This window comes from Betta splendens, chromosome 16 (assembly GCF_900634795.4).
Source record: "Betta splendens chromosome 16, fBetSpl5.4, whole genome shotgun sequence".
NCBI classification, from domain to species: domain Eukaryota; kingdom Metazoa; phylum Chordata; class Actinopteri; order Anabantiformes; family Osphronemidae; genus Betta; species Betta splendens.
In genome coordinates this window covers 15,373,145-15,391,756 of record NC_040896.2, presented here as the reverse complement: position 1 = coordinate 15,391,756, position 18,612 = coordinate 15,373,145, and the positions used below count along the sequence as shown (strand labels likewise).

At 41.4% G+C, this 18,612-nt stretch overlaps 3 protein-coding genes across 9 annotated transcripts; all 3 read right to left on the bottom strand.

Moving 5' to 3' along the window:
* Positions 1-411: 411 nt before the first annotated feature.
* On the bottom strand, positions 412-4,469 carry wu:fe05a04 (zinc finger protein 572). Of its 2 annotated transcripts, none has more exons than XM_029129333.3 (4): positions 4,196-4,469; positions 3,409-3,961; positions 2,091-3,043; positions 412-1,753 (listed from the first exon to the last, which is right to left on the bottom strand). In XM_029129333.3, the coding sequence occupies exons 2-4, from the start codon at positions 3,950-3,952 to the stop codon at positions 1,106-1,108; spliced, it is 2,145 nt and encodes a 714-aa protein (XP_028985166.1). In that variant the 5' UTR covers positions 3,953-3,961; positions 4,196-4,469; the 3' UTR covers positions 412-1,105. The 2 variants fall into 2 exon arrangements, with proteins under 2 accessions (XP_028985166.1, XP_040923895.1); XM_041067961.2 differs by having other exon boundaries at positions 4,070-4,198.
* A 507-nt stretch (positions 4,470-4,976) lies between these two features.
* On the bottom strand, positions 4,977-8,731 carry LOC114843110 (zinc finger protein 429-like). 2 transcript variants are annotated; one of them, XM_029129345.3, is made up of 5 exons: positions 8,576-8,731; positions 7,680-7,848; positions 7,462-7,577; positions 7,113-7,256; positions 4,977-6,694 (listed from the first exon to the last, which is right to left on the bottom strand). In XM_029129345.3, the coding sequence occupies exons 2-5, from the start codon at positions 7,819-7,821 to the stop codon at positions 5,855-5,857; spliced, it is 1,242 nt and encodes a 413-aa protein (XP_028985178.1). In that variant the 5' UTR covers positions 7,822-7,848; positions 8,576-8,731; the 3' UTR covers positions 4,977-5,854. The 2 variants fall into 2 exon arrangements, with proteins under 2 accessions (XP_028985178.1, XP_028985177.1); XM_029129344.3 differs by lacking the exon at positions 8,576-8,731 and adding an exon at positions 8,201-8,456.
* Positions 8,732-9,386: 655 nt separating this feature from the next.
* Positions 9,387-18,606, bottom strand: LOC114843102 (uncharacterized). Of its 5 annotated transcripts, none has more exons than XM_029129325.3 (9): positions 18,457-18,604; positions 17,405-17,933; positions 16,305-16,817; positions 12,457-16,049; positions 12,093-12,363; positions 11,814-12,011; positions 11,654-11,740; positions 11,197-11,576; positions 9,387-11,103 (listed from the first exon to the last, which is right to left on the bottom strand). In XM_029129325.3, the coding sequence occupies exons 2-9, from the start codon at positions 17,889-17,891 to the stop codon at positions 9,817-9,819; spliced, it is 6,816 nt and encodes a 2,271-aa protein (XP_028985158.1). In that variant the 5' UTR covers positions 17,892-17,933; positions 18,457-18,604; the 3' UTR covers positions 9,387-9,816. The 5 variants fall into 5 exon arrangements, with proteins under 5 accessions (XP_028985158.1, XP_028985160.1, XP_028985159.1 ...); XM_029129327.3 differs by having other exon boundaries at positions 11,197-11,573; XM_029129326.3 differs by having other exon boundaries at positions 18,384-18,511.
* Positions 18,607-18,612: the final 6 nt, after the last annotated feature.

Here is an 18,612-nt window from a genome sequence, read left to right as displayed (position 1 = left end):
TTCTCACTTAAATAAGTCAGATTTTACCTAGACATATAAATAAAAAGGTATTTGGCATATTTTTGCTATTAAAGTCTTAATTGTAGTTTACTATAAAAATAAAACTAGATTTATTATAATTTATATTACTAGATCAGAAGTAATTTTGTAATTATACACATTCAACTAAGATCATTTATTCAAGTACTGTTTTTAATACAAATAGTTGTCTAAAACTTGAACTGCTTTAACTTTACACAATTCTTAGGGAATACTTCTCAATGTACCAAAAATATTTACTTACCGGACTAATATAACTAGTGACATAACTTAGAATACTAGCCCTTTTTAACCGCAACTAACAACATATAATAAATACACACAGGCACAAGCACAGTACATCCAGAAAAAAACACAGATTTAAAAATGTCATCACATTATTTTCAGACAAATGTTTATTTGCCTTTAGAAATAATTAAAGATACCTGCAGACTGACAAGATTCAGCTATTTGATCATGTGGATTTTGTTATATTATTTGTTTAGTACCATTATCTGCTTCAATAAAATATTTACCATAGTAAAGGTTGAGTGCATATAGACCAAAAAAACATCACTTCAAGTTTTCAGCTAAATACTAAGAATTCCAGTGTTTTCATTAAATTTAATACCCATGTATTTGCCCCCTCACAAACGAAATGAAATACAGAGAATATTTACTTGTAAGAAATGCTGCATATATTGCATAGAATTTGGTTTATACCGTACAATTTTAATGAAACGCACAAAGCCACAACCTTTAGCCAATAAACAAATAAAAAAAATTAAAAAACAACACCTTGGAATGTTTGAATGACAGTAAGCTCGTCTACTTTCAGTTACTCGTACTTATGTGACAAAAATATATACATTATTTATTGGGTGTGTTTATTGTACGTTGACACTAGTTTTTGGTTTATGCCAAACACTGCGTCTCTTCCTATGTAAGAATCTAACGACTGCCCTCACTGACTTTGACTTCAATTTCAACTTTATTTTTTTTCTCCAACCTCACTTCTGTAACCTCGGTGGGTTCGTGTGAACACAAATTAAGATCAGAGTCTGGAAAAGGCGATGTGCTCCTATAATCAGGATGTTGTGCTACAGGTTGTTAGATTCCTGAGATCCGTTTTCACTTCAGGATTTGCTTCTCCAGGATTCGTTTCAGTGTCCTCTGTTGGGATCTCATATTCTTCTTGCTCACTTTTAACAGGAAGAGGGGAAATATCAATTACAGCTGACTTTTTCTTAGACAAATCCAGAGGTTGTTCACATTCTGGATCCTGTTTAATCCCAGTCGGCCAACTCAAATTGCCTAGTGGCACACCAAAAGCAGGACTGACACCAAGCTGTCCATTTCTTGGAACAGGAGACACGTGAGGCTGGACCTGTATAGCTGGTACCTCAGAGGTCTGAGGGACTCCAGGTGGAAGTGTCACATCACTGGTTTGATTTGGGCAAACTGGGAGTAACAAGACAAGTTTAATACCAGGTGGAGGCTCTTTGTCCAGGGTTAGCTTCCAATATTTGTCTGACTGACCAGAGTCAGCAGACAGAGCCTCTGTCACACGTTCTGGCCTAATGAATTCTTTAGAAGGTGGCGAAGTAGCAGCAGGAGGAAGGACAGGAGCGTGTGTAGCAGTCGGGATGGCAGTGTTTGGTGCGTGTGGACTTGCTTTAAGCTTTTGTGTCTCAGATGAAGAGCTCCTTGAGGCCAGGCGTTTCTTGGGAACACTCTAAAATTTGAAAGATAACATAAACACAAATTAAAGAACACACTAGTAAGCTTTTTTTAACTTTATAGTTGTTCCCTTTCTTAGCAGAGAGGAATTAGACACTTGATTAAAAGTAGAAAGTCTACCTACAATAAGTAACATGCTAAATGTTTAAAGTTTTGACATAACTTTAAACTTAAACAAGTACTTGATACCTGATTGAGGATTTATGTCAGTTAGCATCTATTTAACTTTATTCTAATAAAAATTCAACATTTTACAGTACGACATACAAAGGTTGCAAAGGTGTTTTGATGTATTAGAGAATTTCTACTACATCTCTTTAACTCATGCTCACCTCAGGTTGAGGCGTCTGTCCACAGGTCTTAAGGTGGCTGTGGTAATTCTGTTGGTGTGGAAAGCCCAGTCCACAGCTCTGACACAGGCAGGGTGACTGGCCGGCATGGCCACCCATGTGGGACATTAACAGCAAGGCTGAGCGGAACCCCTTCCCACATTCAGCACATTTCAGCACCCTCTGATGAGCCCCAGCGTGTTTCTTCAGCTCTTCCTTAGTGTCAAACATCTGGCCACACTCCAAACATCTGATCTCATCCCCTTTTGGCTCCTGGTTGCCCCAGCAGCCCGTGTCCTTTTTGTGTCGCTGGAAGTCATCCTGACTGAGAAACTCTCGTAGGCACGCGACACAGTTAATGCGCTGGGGTTGACACTTGTGCTGGCGGTAGAGCTTTGCCAGGCGAAGGTGGCAGTGGCACCGCATGCAAGTGTAGGGCAGTAAACCCAGGTGGGAGAAGCTGTGTTTCAGGAGGGCATTCTTCTTTGTGAACATCTTTGAACAGTCGGTGCATTTAAAGGTGCTGTAGCACTTCCCATTCCGATGTCGCGCGAGGGACTTTAAAGAAGAGAAACTGCGGCCACAAGTGTCACACATAACATCTACCCTGCATTTCTGCAACCGTACATGTAACTCACACACCCTCAGGCAAGTGAACACGCGTTTGCACCGATCACATTCGTAAAACTCATTTTCAAAGTGAGTTGTTGAAAGGTGCATTGTGAGCTCCTCCTGGGAAGCAAAGTCCTTCCGACAGACACGGCACACGTACCGCTCCACTTTGATTTGGCGGTGCGTGCGCAGATGGACGCGGTAGTTGTAACTCTGGCAGAAGCGCTTCCCACATTCAGCACAGCAGTAAGGGCGTACTCCTGTGTGCAGGTTCATGTGGTCCTGGAGCTTGAATTTAGAGGACAGATGGAGATCACAAACACTGCAGGGGAACTCACCCGACTCTGTGGGGAAAAAGATACAAGTTAAATATCTCTATCTATGTGTCTATATATACACACACTTTCTTTGACAACTCAACAAAACTATGTTTACCTAAATAGTTACAGACATCCCAGACATTTTTGTTTTTGATTTGTTTTACATAAATTGTTTGGTTTTAAGTGTTGTCCCAGTAAATGCAGTGTTTAAATATAAAGTAATCAATTAATCCTAGTATTTTTATTACAGTACTTTGTAACGAATGACAAACACTTACAGACTAATAGAACTACTTCAGTATCATCTCTTCATTGTGGATGAATGTGTATGGTGAGAGATTAATTACTAAGATAACGAGACATAATATCTCCAGGTGAATGAGTCGTACCATCATCTTGCCCTTCCTCTTCCTCATCCTCCTCTTCTTCCTCCAACTCTTCTTCCTCATACATATCCGAGACTTCGCTGTCATCAGAGTCCCCTACCACAACTTCATCCATCTGTTCTGGATCCTTGTGTACTGCATCTCCATCACCATCATCCATCTGTCCATTGTCTTGCTCTGCTGTTGTGACTTTCTGTGATGGGCTGGAAAGTTCAGAAACGCCAGTCTCTTGGTCAACTTGTAGACTTTGTGCAGGACTTGTGGGTTTGCAAAGTAATTCCTCAGGGGGAGCTGAATCCACCATGGATTGAATATTGGAGGCATGTTTTGCACCACCTCTTTCTTCGTCAGATGACTTTGGGTCTATGACCAGTAGTTTCTTCTTGTTGGCGTTAGTGTTAAGTGAAGTGGGAGAATGACTGGACGATAAGGAGCCATCCGATGAGGACCGACGGGATGTTTCCCTGATCGAGGTCTGCTGCGACTGCAGGATGTCCGGGAACCCCAGCTCAGTTAGCTGGATATCAATAGTGTACTCAATGGACATGGCTGCAGCCTGAGAAGAGAACGGCAGGGAGAATGTTATCATCTGAAGAACAAAAAGGCATCAGAAGTTTGATACCTATCGAGAACAAAGTAGATAACCATATTCCAAATATGTTACCTGAAAAAAAGACTACATCTACTGCAAACCTTCACCTCTTTCTTCTTTCAGTAATTTGTCACCAAAACTGTTTTCTGCGAAATTGTTTACGACACGCCTCAGAGCGCGTTCAGTCACCTCGCTCACCTGGCAAGAGGAAATGATGACAAAGCGTGGCTTCACATCAGTGGGACAAGCTTCGTGTTAGGTCCTTATCCCAAGGCCAGACGCGTACTTTTTCCAAATACAAAACAAAAATGTACGACACGACGTGGACACGAAGCGATAACACCTGGATGACGAACCAGCTGCAAACTTACACATAGCGAAAAAGGGGGCTTGAAGAGAGGCAAACAAATGAAGCTCCCCACGGACCGGAAGTCCACGTGGCCGTCGGAGCGCCCCCGATGTCCTGGAGCGGTACTGCGTGTCTCTGCAACTGAAGAACAGCGCGGACCTTTTTAAAAAAAAAAAGCAGATTATAACCTGGTTCCCCCACTTGAATATATATCCAAGAGCCACACAGCAATATCTGCAGAGGTTTGAGTTTTGGAGTAATTGCCAATTTAAACAGGAGACACCAGGCTATGCCTATACAGTACACAGATAACAGTTTGGAAAATGTGGTTGAAGGCTCAAAAACAATCTGAGACAATTATTAATAATAATTCAAACAGAAAGGCTACAGATAAGATTTTCCCCAAACTGTGTGCTTGAATAAAACATCCCTATTTATACCCTACACAAAGACTAAATCAATTTGCAGCCCATATACTTGCAAATAATATTACTGCAAATTTTCCATTTTTTTTCCAACAAGTTCAAAAAATAAATTATACATTTTTATTACAAGTCTGAAAAAGTCCTATTGGAAGAATATAAACCATATCATTGTAGCATTGAGAAAAACAAAACAAAAGGCAAAATATATCTTGAGCAGCCTCCCTTTGGATAGGATGTTTTATTACATTTTACCGTTTCCAGACACGTTTCAGTGCGGAGAAACAATCCAATCAGTAAATAAACACATGATATACACAGTTCCTTATGAGGCTTTATTATTATAGAGCCATTTAAGACATGTCTAAGACATGGAATATTATTCTAATATGTGAAAAAAAAATAAAGAAGCACATTTTACCAGAAAACTAATCAGAATTATAGTGGATCATTTCTGCTCACCCACCAAATGCTTTAAGTTGAGCATGATTACCAGATTTGGAAAACTTCTCAAATAGACTTAATTTAGAAAGGAACAGAATCAAAGCATCAAGTGTAAAAAATGCACAATATGAACCAGAAGCTGTACATAACATTTTTTGACAAACTGTCTACACATTCAAACATTGTATCTCTACTAAGCATCTACCTTGCTTCAAAATATGTACTTACCCAATCTGACTTAAAAACAAAACAAAACAAAAAAAAAACTAAAGATTTTTTTTTTAACCACAGTGAGTTGAGCAGTTCAAGACAAAGTCATACCACACCACACGCATTTCAGGCTTAAAAAACTGAAACTAAATATTTAAAAAAGGTAATCAAAATGTTGTTTGTACAAATAAAGTATGTTTTGATAGCAATTGATATAGATAATTTTAACATTTGGTTAGTCAATTTAGAAGATGTGTCGTTTCTTGAACTCTTTAAAATCAATCTTGAAACCATATCTTTTTAAAACATCATTGTCAACATTCCAAACTCATCTGAAACCATTACCTGGAGCATCACGTCTCCAGTGTTAAAAAAATCCTGACTAAAATCTTCAAAAAACATACACTGCTTTGCAAGGTCCCCATATCTAAATTATCTCTTTGCACTTGGGTTGACAGGCTTCTCCTCTGGGTGACTTTTCTGGTGGGCTTTTAAGGTGCGCTCACGGCCAAAGCTCTTCCCGCAGGTTGGACAAGCCAAGCGACCAACAGCATGAGCCCGTGACATGTGGGCGTCCAACTGCTCAGGACGGGCGAAGCTCTCCTCACATTCATCACACGCATGGGCTTTGCGTGGGGCATGTTTCTCCTTCTTATGAGCACGAAGCTGAATCAAGCTGGAGAACCCAAGTTCGCATTCAGAACAGGGGTGCTGACGTGCTGTTGCAGGCTCTGATTTGGGTTTCTTGTCCTTTGCCGGAGCTTGGCAGTCATCTTCAGAAGTCTTCTTGTCTTCTACATCTGATTTTGCAGCTGCTTTTGAAGGACGCCCTCGCTTTACTCCACCTGCTTTCCCTTTTTCCTCTGCTGGGGTTGCAGTGGCCTCTGTGCTGCTGGGTTTTACCGGATCCTCACATGCTTCTGCATCTTCGTTCTTTTTCCGCTTTCCCTTTTTCTCAACACCAGCCGGATCTTCAGTTTTGGCAGGCCGGCCACGTTTTTTCACAGGTGCAGCACTGCCATTGCACTGTTGACCTTCAGGGTATTTCTCTTGGTGCTCTATTAGCTCTGACTCCATTTCAAAGCCCTGACCACACTTCTTACAGCGATGGGTTTTTGTTTGGTCCTCTGGCTGTTCTGCAGTCTCTACATCTGGGCGGGGATGCTGGGTCAGGCGATGAGTACGCAGCAGTCCAGCACTCCGAAAAGTTTCATTGCAATCTTTACATACCAGCTGTTTCTCTGGACACACCTGTCTTCTATGTGATGTGAGCTGCAAAAAGACAAACAAAGTGCAAACCATAAAGTGTGTATTAAAAGCGTATGATTAATAAAAAAATAAATAAATAAATAAATAAAAACAGGATTATTTGCCTGTGGTATGCTGGGGATTTTAGCATTTAGTGAGTGCATTATTAAATTCAAGATTTTAATGTCTGCTTAAAAGTCAGCTTACAGCATTAAAACATCATACTTAAGAGGTTTGTTTCATTTATATACTCTTATGATCACTGCATTCTGATCTGGCTGTTTATAAATTATAGCTAAAGACTGGCATTTAAATCTGTCCACAGCACTTTAATATGACAGTAGTTTTTAAATAGCTTTATTATGTGCTATTTATAGTTTTACTTAAAAAAACTCCTGTTTTTAATTAATAAAAAACAAATTTTTAATAAAATTTCACTTACTTCGGAGAAGGTTTTAAAGCTCTCCTTACAATGAACACATTTAAAGGGTTTGTCATCCTTGCTGTGTGTTGGCTGGTGCTGCGTCAGTTCCTCAGATGAAAGAAATGTGCGATCACACACATAGCATGTGAACAATGTGTTTCCCTGTAAATAAATAAACAGAAATACAAATATTTAACATGTGCAAAAGCCTTAATTAATTGACAACACAAATTATTAACAAGCTTCATATAAATGTTTAATTGCCTTCAGTTTCTATGGTTTTCTCTAAATCACAGCTCTCACAATTTCTAGTAAATTGATAATAAACAGTATCTGTAGTGTAGTATAAAGTCAGTATGAAGATTACCTGCTGAAGCTGCTGCTTATACTCTTCTCTGTGGCTCTTCTTCATGTGCCTTTCCTTGGCTTTGGCACTGCAGAACGTAATGAAGCACTGGAAACATTGCAGATTTTCATGCTGGTCTGGAAAAGCAGAAGATTGTATGACTTACACTAAGAAAATTGTTTATAGTTTTGATACTTTTAAATGAATTAAATTCAAGTTGCGAACAATATTACACTTACAGGATGGAACAGTGGGGGGAGGTCCATTTAAAGTAATGGGTTTATACGGTTCCTCGGGCTTTTCAGGAGGCTTCTCTGGAGGCGGATCTGGCAAGCTCCGTCCCATTACTATGTCCTCTATATTCAAGATCTCAGAATCCATCCCGATAGTCGAACTGCCGATTTTTTTCTGAATTAAATTGAAAAAAAGACACAAGTAAGAACACATTGAAACGAAGCAAATGGAAACAATAACAGTCCGATTTCTGTCAGGAAAACTGCCCAAAATAATAATTATTTCCCAGAGACATCGACGATTGCATTAAAAATTGCGTTCAACAGTAACTATACAAACGTTTGTTGTCGTTTAAGATCTACTAATTAAATTTTGTAAAATTGTTTGTAAAATCAACCGCGAGTATAGTTTGATGGTTCTTGAACTATTTCCCAGGGGAGTCGCTGAAGTTTCGGCTCATCTTGGTTCACGATATGCTACTGCCTTAAGGCCGTTAGCTAAGCTAACTAGCTACACGCAAGCTTACGAGCATCCAGCTTTGCGTTGGCTGAACGCACGCGTTATCTCAACGCGTCCAGTAGTTAAACCATGCCTGGTTTTGGGGGAGATAACAGCTTTGGTTAAGTGTATGCGCACCTAGCTAACGCTAATTGTAAAGTATCAGGCTAGCAAGCTATCGAGCGGGCTAGCTTGCTACTGGTTCGCTCGTTAGCGCTAACAACACTGGCTGCCATTCAAAAAGGATCGAAGACTTTTCGTCACTATACGTGTACTAAGTTTTAATTTTTGGTTTGGCGCCTGCCAGCATTTGCAACAGTAGCATTTTTACGCCTGCACACGTACATATCTAGGAAACTTTTTCAAACAAGCAAAGGAAAAGCTGAATAGACATTTACGTTACCTCTAACGTTAACCGCTCTTTGAAGGTTTTGACTGCGAGAGTTGACCGCAGAGAAATACAACGGATAGATTGGACACTTCCTGGTAGCGCTGGGTACAACTAAGATGGCTGCCGAGGACTGCGGCAACATGATGATAACAATTCTTGTTATAACATTATACTAAAGATAAAATATACATCAGACTAGTTCATCCGCCGCAGACACAATGTGCCACTTTGAATTGTAGTCAAATGCTGGTACAAAACGAAAACTCTTGAAAATTGAGGGCAAACATTAAAGAGTTCTTTTGTTCCAAGCATTACCCTCTACGTTAAATTTTACTACACTGTCTATTTTGCTAAACTAATAAGATCAGTTAATAAACTACACAACAGGGATTCTGTACCGACCACGCATTTAAACTGACATCCCAGTCTATAAGGTTTAATTCTATGGTGAATCTGTCACGTGACCAAATGTACAACTAATTTTCATTCATACTATTGAAATTGTTTATCTACAAGCAGCTCGGTTTCATACAAATATAATTATTAGTTTCTATCTTTTTATTTATTACAACTAATGTCCAGAGTAAAGATCTCAACCATTAGTCCAAGTCTTTCCTGACAGGGTACAAAGTCAGGATGAATGGATGTACTGTACTCTACTACTACACTGACTCACTATATTATGTACCTATACCGTTTAATTCATTCCAATACAGCATTTTTTACTTAATCTTATAATATATAAGGAGTACATAATGTTTTTCCTACAACAGGTGATGCAACTTGCAATGTCTACAATGAACAACATACCAACATAAAGAGCTGTAAGTTAAAAGACTTTTATTGTTTTCAGAACTTTAAATACATTACAGTTAATTTCATGTAGCCAAAAGGAAATTTGATTAAAAACTATGACTGAATATTAAAAACACACCAGAAACTGTGGTAAACTTCAACATCATTACTTCTTTTGCAGCACAGTGTCTGGCTATGAATATTTTATTTCACATTGTCTTTAGCAGCTATATTTGTTTTTACAATTACTCCATGACATAAGCTACATCACAAATGTTTTAGTTTTCTTTGAATTAAAAAAAAGTCTTGCAAAACATGAGAGCCACTGAAAGGCACCATGGAAAAGCTGTAAGGACAGAGAGAGCTTCACCATTTTTGATTTTCTAGTTATGCATACACTAAACACAGTTACATGCAATGACAGAATGTATTGTGTAATAAATTATATAGGGTAACAACTACAGTTTCCCTAAACTCTCTTGATTGTGGAAATTTAAAAAGCAGTTATGGTTGCGTGAAATGCAAAGAAAAACACAGCATTTAAGGCATAACACCCGGGATGTTCTCTGACAGTCCCCAAAACGACACCTGCCTCCTTCTCCCTCCCCCAGTTGCTCTGGCCAGTGGCCTGAACCATCATAGCGCGTGGCTGCATCTGGCAGAGGACTTTCCTCCACCAGCCTCAGGGTTTCATTTGTTGTATGGGCCGTCTCTGTGGGGGGGTGGGGAGGAACAGAGTCTTGTGTGTCTGAACTGCTGGAGAGAATTAATGCCTTAGACACCTCCAATCTGAAGGCCATGAGAGTCAAAGGTGCAGATACTGCCTTATGATCCTGTCTGTACAGGAGCCAGGAGTTGACCAAAGCCACATCTGTCAGGTACCACAGCACTGCTTGAGGCCAGCAGGCAGGTGCTGAGGCAGTGAGAGGAATAGAGTAAAGATTTAGCAAGTCTCTGTTGAGACGAGCCAACACCTGGGCTTTCTCAAAGTTGTCAATGAGCGAAGCCATGTTCCTCCGCCCAGGTCCCGCAGTAGAAAGTAAGAATCCACAGTGTGATCTACGTAACATCAGCTTCCCATCTGAGCTTACAAACTCATCCCCGATCTGTCCTCGTGCTCCTCCCACCCTCCCTGCACCATGAACACCAGCAGCTAGTAGGCGTTCTAGCATTGCAGGTGTGGAGAGTTCCTGTTTGCAAAGAAACACCATGCTGCCTTTGGGGACCATTTTTTCCACAGCATCTTCTTTGTCTGACCGATCCAATTTTAGATCCACGTGTAAGATGAAACCTCCAAATCCAATTAATGTAGTACAGCAGAGAGACAGCTTGGTGCTGTGCACCTTCCCAGTCAAAACAAGGGGATGCTGGTCAACTGCATATTCATTGTCTCTCCTCAGAGACTGGCACCCTGCTCTGAAACGGCTCAGTAATGGCTGCACCTTCCACAGCGGATCTGTCGGAACCTTTGAAGAGCTCATATTGTTTGGTGTTACGCCTTCCCTCTGCCCATCACTATGCTCAGAAATGGCACAGGGCCTGCTTAGTACCATTCTTGGACCTTGCAAGACATTTTGAAAGTCGATATTGTGCCTCCCTTGTGCAACACCATCATTGACCGAATCCTTTGCAGGCGAAGCTAGCTTCAACATGCGAGACAGCTCCAGGAAGCGAGAAAAGGGCATGGCCTCAGCTATCAAGGGCACTTTGGTCAAGTCGTCCCAATATAGTCTCAGACTGGGGAACTGAAAAAGAGCACAAGAATGCAAATAAATATTTATTGTTCGCATTTTATGTGAGCAAAGAACTCATGCAAGAAATCAATCAGGAACACAAACCTTTAAAGTTCCCATTGCAATGTGGATGCCAACAAAAAGCGCAACTTCCCTGGCTGTGACTGCATTAGACATTTTTGACTGTTTATTTGTGCAACTGACAATTTCCAACCAGGTATCCCAATCAAAATATCTGGAGAAATAGTCAATAGGCTGCCTCATTGTATTTTCATGTGTTGATGCCTGGAGTTGGTTTGTTGAAGCTGGCAAACTAGGCTGTTGTGTGCCGTTGGTTTGGTTCTTGTAGAAGGAGGCCATGATTTCTTCCTCTGAGTCAACATGAGGATCAGACAGTTCAAGACCGTCCAATTCTTCTTCATTAGAACTCTGGAGAAGAAAATTTCTGAGGTCTGAAGGTTGGAGCTGCTGAGCATCTGGCCCTGCTGACATTGAATTCAGTGTAAGTAAACAATGGTGCTAAGTAGCCAAAGAGTTTTAATTTCTGGTCATAAACACAAACCATGTACATCTGCAGAGTCCCCAACCACAGGTTCTGACAACAGTCCCGTCAAGTCTGGGTTGTCTAGCATGGGATGGCCATCTTCATCTGTTAACACACTTAATATTAAAATACACATCTTACAATACTGAGAATGTGACTAAAAAGGAAAAAAACTCACGTAAGGAACTATCTGCTGTTTGGTGACCTGTCTGATGGGCATCAGCAGACCCCTCTAGGGTTAAACTCCCTCCACTAGTCTCAGCAGGTCCCAAAAGAACCTCCCTCTCTTCCTCCTTCACCGGGTAGAAGATACACTGGTTCGTGTTGAACTCCGGGGTGATGCAGCAGTCCCCAGTTGTGTCCACACTCTCCATTACTGATAATGGAAAAAAGCAATTAAACAAATATATATTTTTTTGTTTTAATTTAAAACACTCTGATTTGCACTAATACTAACTTGGGGTAGTAGTGTCTTCATTGTTGACTGGTTCCACGTTCCATCTGATCTGCCCTCTGTCGTGTGAGGCCTGGGCATCATTCCTGATCAGTCTAGCCTCCTGTTTAACTAGAACGCTCCTTATACCTCCATGATTCTGTGGCTGCACACTTGCACTCTCTCTGTCGGGGCATGAGGGCACAGCCAGATGCGGATCTGAGATGTTCTCTTCAACCTTGATCTCCTCGCTCGTGGGGAGTCGTTCTTCATGCTCAGTGAGGCTGTCCAACACCTGGAAAGGAAATACATTATGCACAATTGACTAAAAAATTGAAAGAATTATTTATTAGAAAGCTATGCCACTGTTATATATTTAGCATTTTACCTGTTGTCCATTAGTCCTCTCAGTCATCCGGTGTGGCTCTATATCACCACCTGCTCTTTGGCTGGAGGTGAGGAACTTCTCCAGTATAATACCTGGGGACTGGTTAGTCTCCCTGTTATAATCATCTCCTCCTTGTAGTTCCTTATTATTCATTAACTTCTCAACACTAGTGGAAACAGACTCCAACTCAAACACAACTTGCTCCTCAGGTGACTCTTCTAATGTAGAGGGAGTGGAAGGCAAACGCTCACCATGAGCAGCAGGAGAAGCAGGTTCGTTCATTGCCACATCAAGAGAGGTCTCTGAATGTGGAAGCTCTGGGCACGTTTCCCTTTCGGCACAGATTTCTGAATCCGATGAACCAAGTTGTTTGTGACCTCCCTGGTGTTCATCTTGTTCTTTTTCCAATTCCGTTTCTCTGACAGTATCTCTGTATAGGACACCCTGTTTCAGATTTTCTGTTCCTTGTCTCCTCCCCGTTGAAGCATTTCTTTCTCCTTCATTTCTGACTAACATTTCTTCCTCTTCCTCCTTGATCTGTACTTGGTGTGTGGAGCATGACACATTCTGCAAAGCTAGACTTGCTGTAGCAGTTTCATCACCTTGCTCAGGCTCTACATCTGCTTTGGTGCCTTCACTTTCAGAACTCTGAGGTCCTGGCGATTTGTTTTGGGAAACACCGTCTTCACTGGTTTGATCATCTCTTTCATTTTGTTCTCCGACTGTAACTACGTCTACTTCAAGAAGTAAATCCTCCTTAATATCATCAATAATATCATCTGTAGCAGCCTGGACTTCAGATTTTGAGCTCAGGTGCTTTGAGCTATCTTTTTGGGTGGCTCCATCTGATGTTAAAGGCTCTCCTGACTCCAAACTCTTCGGAGTACTCAAAGCACACTCAGATGTAGTATCTGCATTGGTTTGTAATGAATCAGATGGTGAGTGAGCTTTAGGTGGGATATGAGAGGGATTATTTGCTGCTGTTTTACGTTGGCCTTTATCATCATACGTACTCATGTCAACATCTGGTGGAAGAGCTAAAGATGGGGACGGAATCAAAGTTGGAAAGGAGACAGTTCGCTCTTTGTCTTCTGATGCCGTCTCTCCCATTTCTGGTTCAGTATCCCAGCCTGTAGCAGTATTTATAGCCACAACAACCTTATCATGCTGTTTTGGAAGATGGTACAGATCAGACCTAGAGACCCCTTCAAAGATGTTCCCATTGGTGTAGGTGAGACCAGGACTCTCTATAATATGCACCATTGCCTTGTGCTTCTGAAGGGAGGAAACTTCACTAAACCTCTCCCCACAGTCCATACACTCCAAAGCACGTTTCGAATGGGATGTTATCACTCCTTCAGCCTCCACCTTTGAGGAGGCTTTGCGTTTTCTGGAGGTCTTAGGTATTGTGGGTTTGGCCTCAGGTGGTTGACGGCAAATGTTTAGCGAGGACAACAATGTACGAGATTTAGTGTTCTTTTTGGGCCTTCCTCCTTTTTTCTTAACTTCCGTTGTTAGATTGTTTGTAGAATCATTTGACAGCTGCTTCTTGTCTTTACTCTGTTGGGACTCATGGGGAGAACCATCCTGGCTCTGCCCGGATGCCTGTGAAGGATCTAACTTATAAACTTTCAGCTGGGGCTGTTTGTGACCTTTAAGTAAAAGCAGGGAGTCTTGCACTACATGGGGACCAGGTACATCCACAGAAGCCACAGCTGCTTTTGCATTGACTTGTTTCTCTTTTGCCAGATTTTTCTTTCTCTTAACATGCTTTGCAGTCGTGGCCGGATTTTTTTGCAAGACTTTTGCTTTTTGTTTTTTCTTTTTAAATACAGGTGAAGCTACAGTTTCTTGTTGGCTTACATGTGTCATATTCTCACTAGTATATTCCTTTTGTTTTTTATTTTTTCTTGTATCTTCTTTGTTTTGCTGTACTTGTGGATGAGTTAAGGACGTTTTTAATTCACCAGTAGATACCAACTGTCCCACCTTTTTGCCTAATTTTCCCTTTCTTCCCTTCTTCTGTGATGCTACTTTTGTTTCAGAGAGATTAATATCTCCATCTTCTTTCCGCGCTGACTGATGATGCTGTGGTGGTGTCTTCGCTTTCTTGTTTTTCTTCTCTTTGCTTTGTGGACTAAATCTAACAACAAGATGAGATTTTTTGGCTCTTTTGCGTTTCGGAGCTTTAGCATCAATGTGCAAGTCTTCGTTATATAGAGAGCCAACCAGTTCTTGCATATATCCTTGAAAGATATATGCCCTGGCTGGTTTTCTTTTACGTACTTTTACCAGTTCTTGAGCTGACATTACATTTACTGGCAATTCTGTGATCTGTGCCACCTGCTTGGTCTCTGCTTGCGATGGAACATCTTCTTTAGCTGATGTCTTGTCTCCTTCGGGAAGGTTCTCTACCTGCACCTGAGCCTGCTCGCTCTCTAGCAGCAAATTCTCCAGTGGCTTTTGCTCAACCCCTTCCTGTATCTTTTGCACTGTATCTCCCTCCACCACAGATTTGACCTGTTCTACAGTAACGGTTTGCATGTGTGAATTAACCTCTTCTTTAGAATTTGTTTCAGATCCACTTTGAGTTTGTGTAAATGTGTTCAGAGGAACAAAGGTGCAAGAAGGAATGTCCTGTTGCTCTGTTTGTAAAGAGGTCAGCTCCAATTCAATGGTAGACATAAGTGGTGGGACTGACAAATTGACCACCTGCTCATCTACTACAGTCTGATCTGGAGTCTGATCAGGGGTCTTTTCCAGTTCTGTAGTAGTTACTAGAGAGGAGGATGGGATTTCATTTTGTGGTACAGTTTGAGACTGTTCTAGTTCTTGAGTTGGTATCAAAGCCGGGGTCAGTTCTAATATGACTGTCTGCTCAAGGTCTTGCCTGAGGTCAACCATTTTATTTTGACTGACCATTTTATTTTCATGGTCAGGCTGAATTACACTAAGCTGCGACTGTTGAAGGATCTGATGCATCACTTCTCCCTCAGGTCTCTGTGTTTGCTCACTCTGAACGAGTGTTAGCTCTAGATTTTCAGCTGTGGCGATGTGTGAACCCAGTTCTACGAAAGAAGGATTTTCTAGCTGACCATCTGGTGTAATAGGTTCCAGTATAATCGTTTGCTCCATTAAATTATATGGGTTGTTTGAAGAATCCATTTCGGCCGCTTTAGATTTAGAGTTTTGCAGCTCTAATAGATCTATCTGTGGAGGGTTAAGATTCAAATTCATCGGTTCTGCCATTTGTGTTAACTGCTGCACTTCCAGTGGTGGGGCATGGGGCGGGACTTGTCCCAGTATCACAACTTGGTTCACTTTTCGGACGTTGCCCAAAGATTCAATGAGTCTGCAAATCTGCTCTGTGTCAATATTGGCATCGACCTTTTGCAGAGGTCCATTTGGCTCCACCTGTAGCAGTGCCGGTTGGCAAATTGATATTGGTGTTATGATAGGCGCACCTTGTTTCATTTGCTGTTCAGCTCCGAGGGCAGTACTGTGCTTTCTTTTCATGTGATGTAGTCGCGTCTTTGTACTTTTGAAGGTGGCTTTGCATAAGGAACAAGAATACTTCTTTACTGACGAGGCACCTAAATATAACAAATGATTAGGGGTCAGTAATCTTCAAAGGGAAATTGTTGTACATACATGATGGCATGGCATTACTCTGTAGTAGGAACAGCTAGTTAGACCCTGGGGTGTGTGGGCGACTGGCAATTTTCTCATTTATATTTATATTTATTCTACTAGACTGTTAGACTTAAAACACTTAAAAAAACAGGTCTGTTCAGAAATTTCGTTTAGCATCATAAATATATACACTATAACATTTAAAATGTTCTTACCATCCATTATTTTCAGTTGTGCTTTTGCTGTGTTGTCTTCCTCATTTCCTTCAGCTCCCTCTGACAAGTGTGACACAATATGTTTCTGCAGAGCTTTGGACATGGTGAACCTTTTTCCACACTCTTTGCAAACATATGGCCTCTCTCCAGTGTGTGTGCGGCGGTGGTACTTCAGCAACGTCAGAGTTTTACAGGCCTTGCCGCAGTCAGTGCAAGCATAACCGTCCTGGCCAAAATGAACTTTCTTATGAACAGTAAGCTCAGATGACTTGTTGAAGGCCTGACCGCAGATTGGACACTTGAAGGGTTTCTTCTCTGTGTGGGCTTTTTGGTGGGCCATGAGCTCTGTGGAGTTTGTGAAGTGGCGGTCACAAACGTAGCAAGCAAAAAGGGCATTTCTCAGTATGCACTGTTCATACTCAGCTGGGTGGCTCGACTTCAGATGACGCTCTTTGCTCTTGTGATCACTGAAGATTATGTGGCACTCCATGCATTGCAGTGAGAGCTCAGACGCTGGATAGACAAAGGGCAAAAAGTTTACATTTAACAGGTTTTTACAAATCAGGGTTGACAGATAAAAATTGCTAAGTGTGGGTCCAACTTTAAAAAAATATCGGTACTGTTCAGGGGAAGTGGAACTATTTAGGTGTGAAGCACCTTACACACTTGCCAAATGTGAATAAAATTTTGAAGCAGATACTAAAGTAAATAATTTGAAATCTGTGAGGTTTGCATGTTGGCCCCATGGCTGGTTCTCTGGCTTCCTTTCATTGTCCAAGGCATGCGGGTAGATTAGATGACTCATAATTGCCCGTAAACGTGAGAGTGCAGTGACGTCTGTGCGGCACAAGTGCTGGGTATCCCCCACTTCTTACCCACAGACAGCTGGGATAAGCTCCAGCAGTCTGTGATAGATGGATGAATATTTAAGCAGGTGATTCTAAAAATTAAATGTTCTGCGTTGCAGTTAAAACAGCAGATACAAATTCTGTGGGACTAAGTCTGTACATTTCTTATGGAGTTTCTGTGTGAAAAGTTTGCACACATTGTAAAACAAAACTCCAACCCTTGAATTAATACATTGTTGGTTAAATACTCACATGTCAGGGGTATCACCAGTGGTTTAGACATGTCCATTTTCAGAGGATCTATCATGGCCTTCTTTGAGGGAACATATTTCCTACTGTCTCGCACACCTTTATCCTGTTTCTTTGCCCTTTGAACATCAGGCCCATTTGCATTGGAATCAGGTTCTGTCTGAGCACTTTGTGTTAAATCAGAGTCTATTTCCATTTTCCCAGTGCTTTCTGAGTGTTCACTCCATGACTGAACAACAGTCTCATTGTCTTGCATTTGTGTTACTGTCACAGTTGTAGGTGCTTCTGAAACAGTAATGACCCCAGTTGCATTTTCTTGTGGTGTGAGTAGTGTTTCAGCCTCAATGGGAACTGCTGATTTCATCCTCTTTTCTTGCGCTTCTGGCTCAGTGTGTGCTGGCTGAGGATCTGCTCCAGTGTCCGATGGTTGCGCTGTGTTTGTGCCGGTCACAGGCTCCGGTCCACCGTCTGTCTGGCTAGGACTCTGCATAGCTCCTTGCCTCTGGGCTTCTCAAATGCACTTCATGTATTCCTAGAAAACACAGTTTCAGCACAAAAACAAATGATGTTTAATTACACCGCTAAACATGAACATGACGGTTCATAAGATAGGACATGAGAAACATAGAGCATTACTTTATGCACGAATGCGTTTTAAGAATTTTACTACTTTTAAGAGCAATAAACAACACCTTAGTTATGATCGCGACAGCTGCTACACGGAGAATGAATAGGTAGCGTTTGGATACAAAAGGGGATGGCATGAATGGCACAGAGGGAAGCTGATGGAGGCGTGAACGACTCGAATTTAGCACGAATTCGCCTTAGAGAGAGCCGTGCTAAGACTTTTATCAAGCTTTAAGGCAGGTATCACAGCAAATGTGCTGATAACGTTAGCCCGATTAGCCTCATTTTAGTGATTTACGGTCAGATATTAGCATTCCTGAGCTGTGCGGCGCAACAATGCTGTATATTCACTCACTTTCTAAGTCTGCCTGCTTACAAACGCGCCCAGAGATCTGTGTGAATACAAGAGGATGCAGATATTAGGTTACCTGCGCTGCCTCGTCCGCCCAAACATCCCCGTGTCGTTTCGCAACAAAGCCAAACGGAGCTACTGCAGACATCGTGACGTCAGGTCTGACAAAGGCAGCTAGGGAATCATGGGAATTGCAGTTGTTTTATTGTTTTTTTTTTTAACGCGCCAATCC

What these genes read in the sequence shown, in the direction of transcription:
- wu:fe05a04 (XM_029129333.3), bottom strand. Translation starts at nt 3,952, where the DNA reads ATGTCCATTGAGTACACTATTGATATCCAGCTAACTGAGCTGGGGTTC. An exon ending in AGAGGAAGGGCAAGATGATG is followed by an intron (nt 3,044 to 3,408) that starts GTACGACTCATT and finishes TTTTCCCCACAG; the next exon opens with AGTCGGGTGAGTTCCCCTGC. An exon ending in GACAGACGCCTCAACCTGAG is followed by an intron (nt 1,754 to 2,090) that starts GTGAGCATGAGT and finishes TTCAAATTTTAG; the next exon opens with AGTGTTCCCAAGAAACGCCT.
- LOC114843110 (XM_029129344.3), bottom strand. An exon ending in TCCCCCCACTGTTCCATCCT is followed by an intron (nt 7,578 to 7,679) that starts GTAAGTGTAATA and finishes CTGCTTTTCCAG; the next exon opens with ACCAGCATGAAAATCTGCAA. An exon ending in GCTTTAAAACCTTCTCCGAA is followed by an intron (nt 6,695 to 7,112) that starts GTAAGTGAAATT and finishes GTCTTTTTGCAG; the next exon opens with CTCACATCACATAGAAGACA.
- LOC114843102 (XM_029129325.3), bottom strand. Translation starts at nt 17,891, where the DNA reads ATGCAGAGTCCTAGCCAGACAGACGGTGGACCGGAGCCTGTGACCGGC. An exon ending in ACTGGTGATACCCCTGACAT is followed by an intron (nt 16,818 to 17,404) that starts GTGAGTATTTAA and finishes TTGTCTATCCAG; the next exon opens with CGTCTGAGCTCTCACTGCAA. An exon ending in AACAGCAGATAGTTCCTTAC is followed by an intron (nt 11,741 to 11,813) that starts GTGAGTTTTTTT and finishes GTGTGTTAACAG; the next exon opens with ATGAAGATGGCCATCCCATG.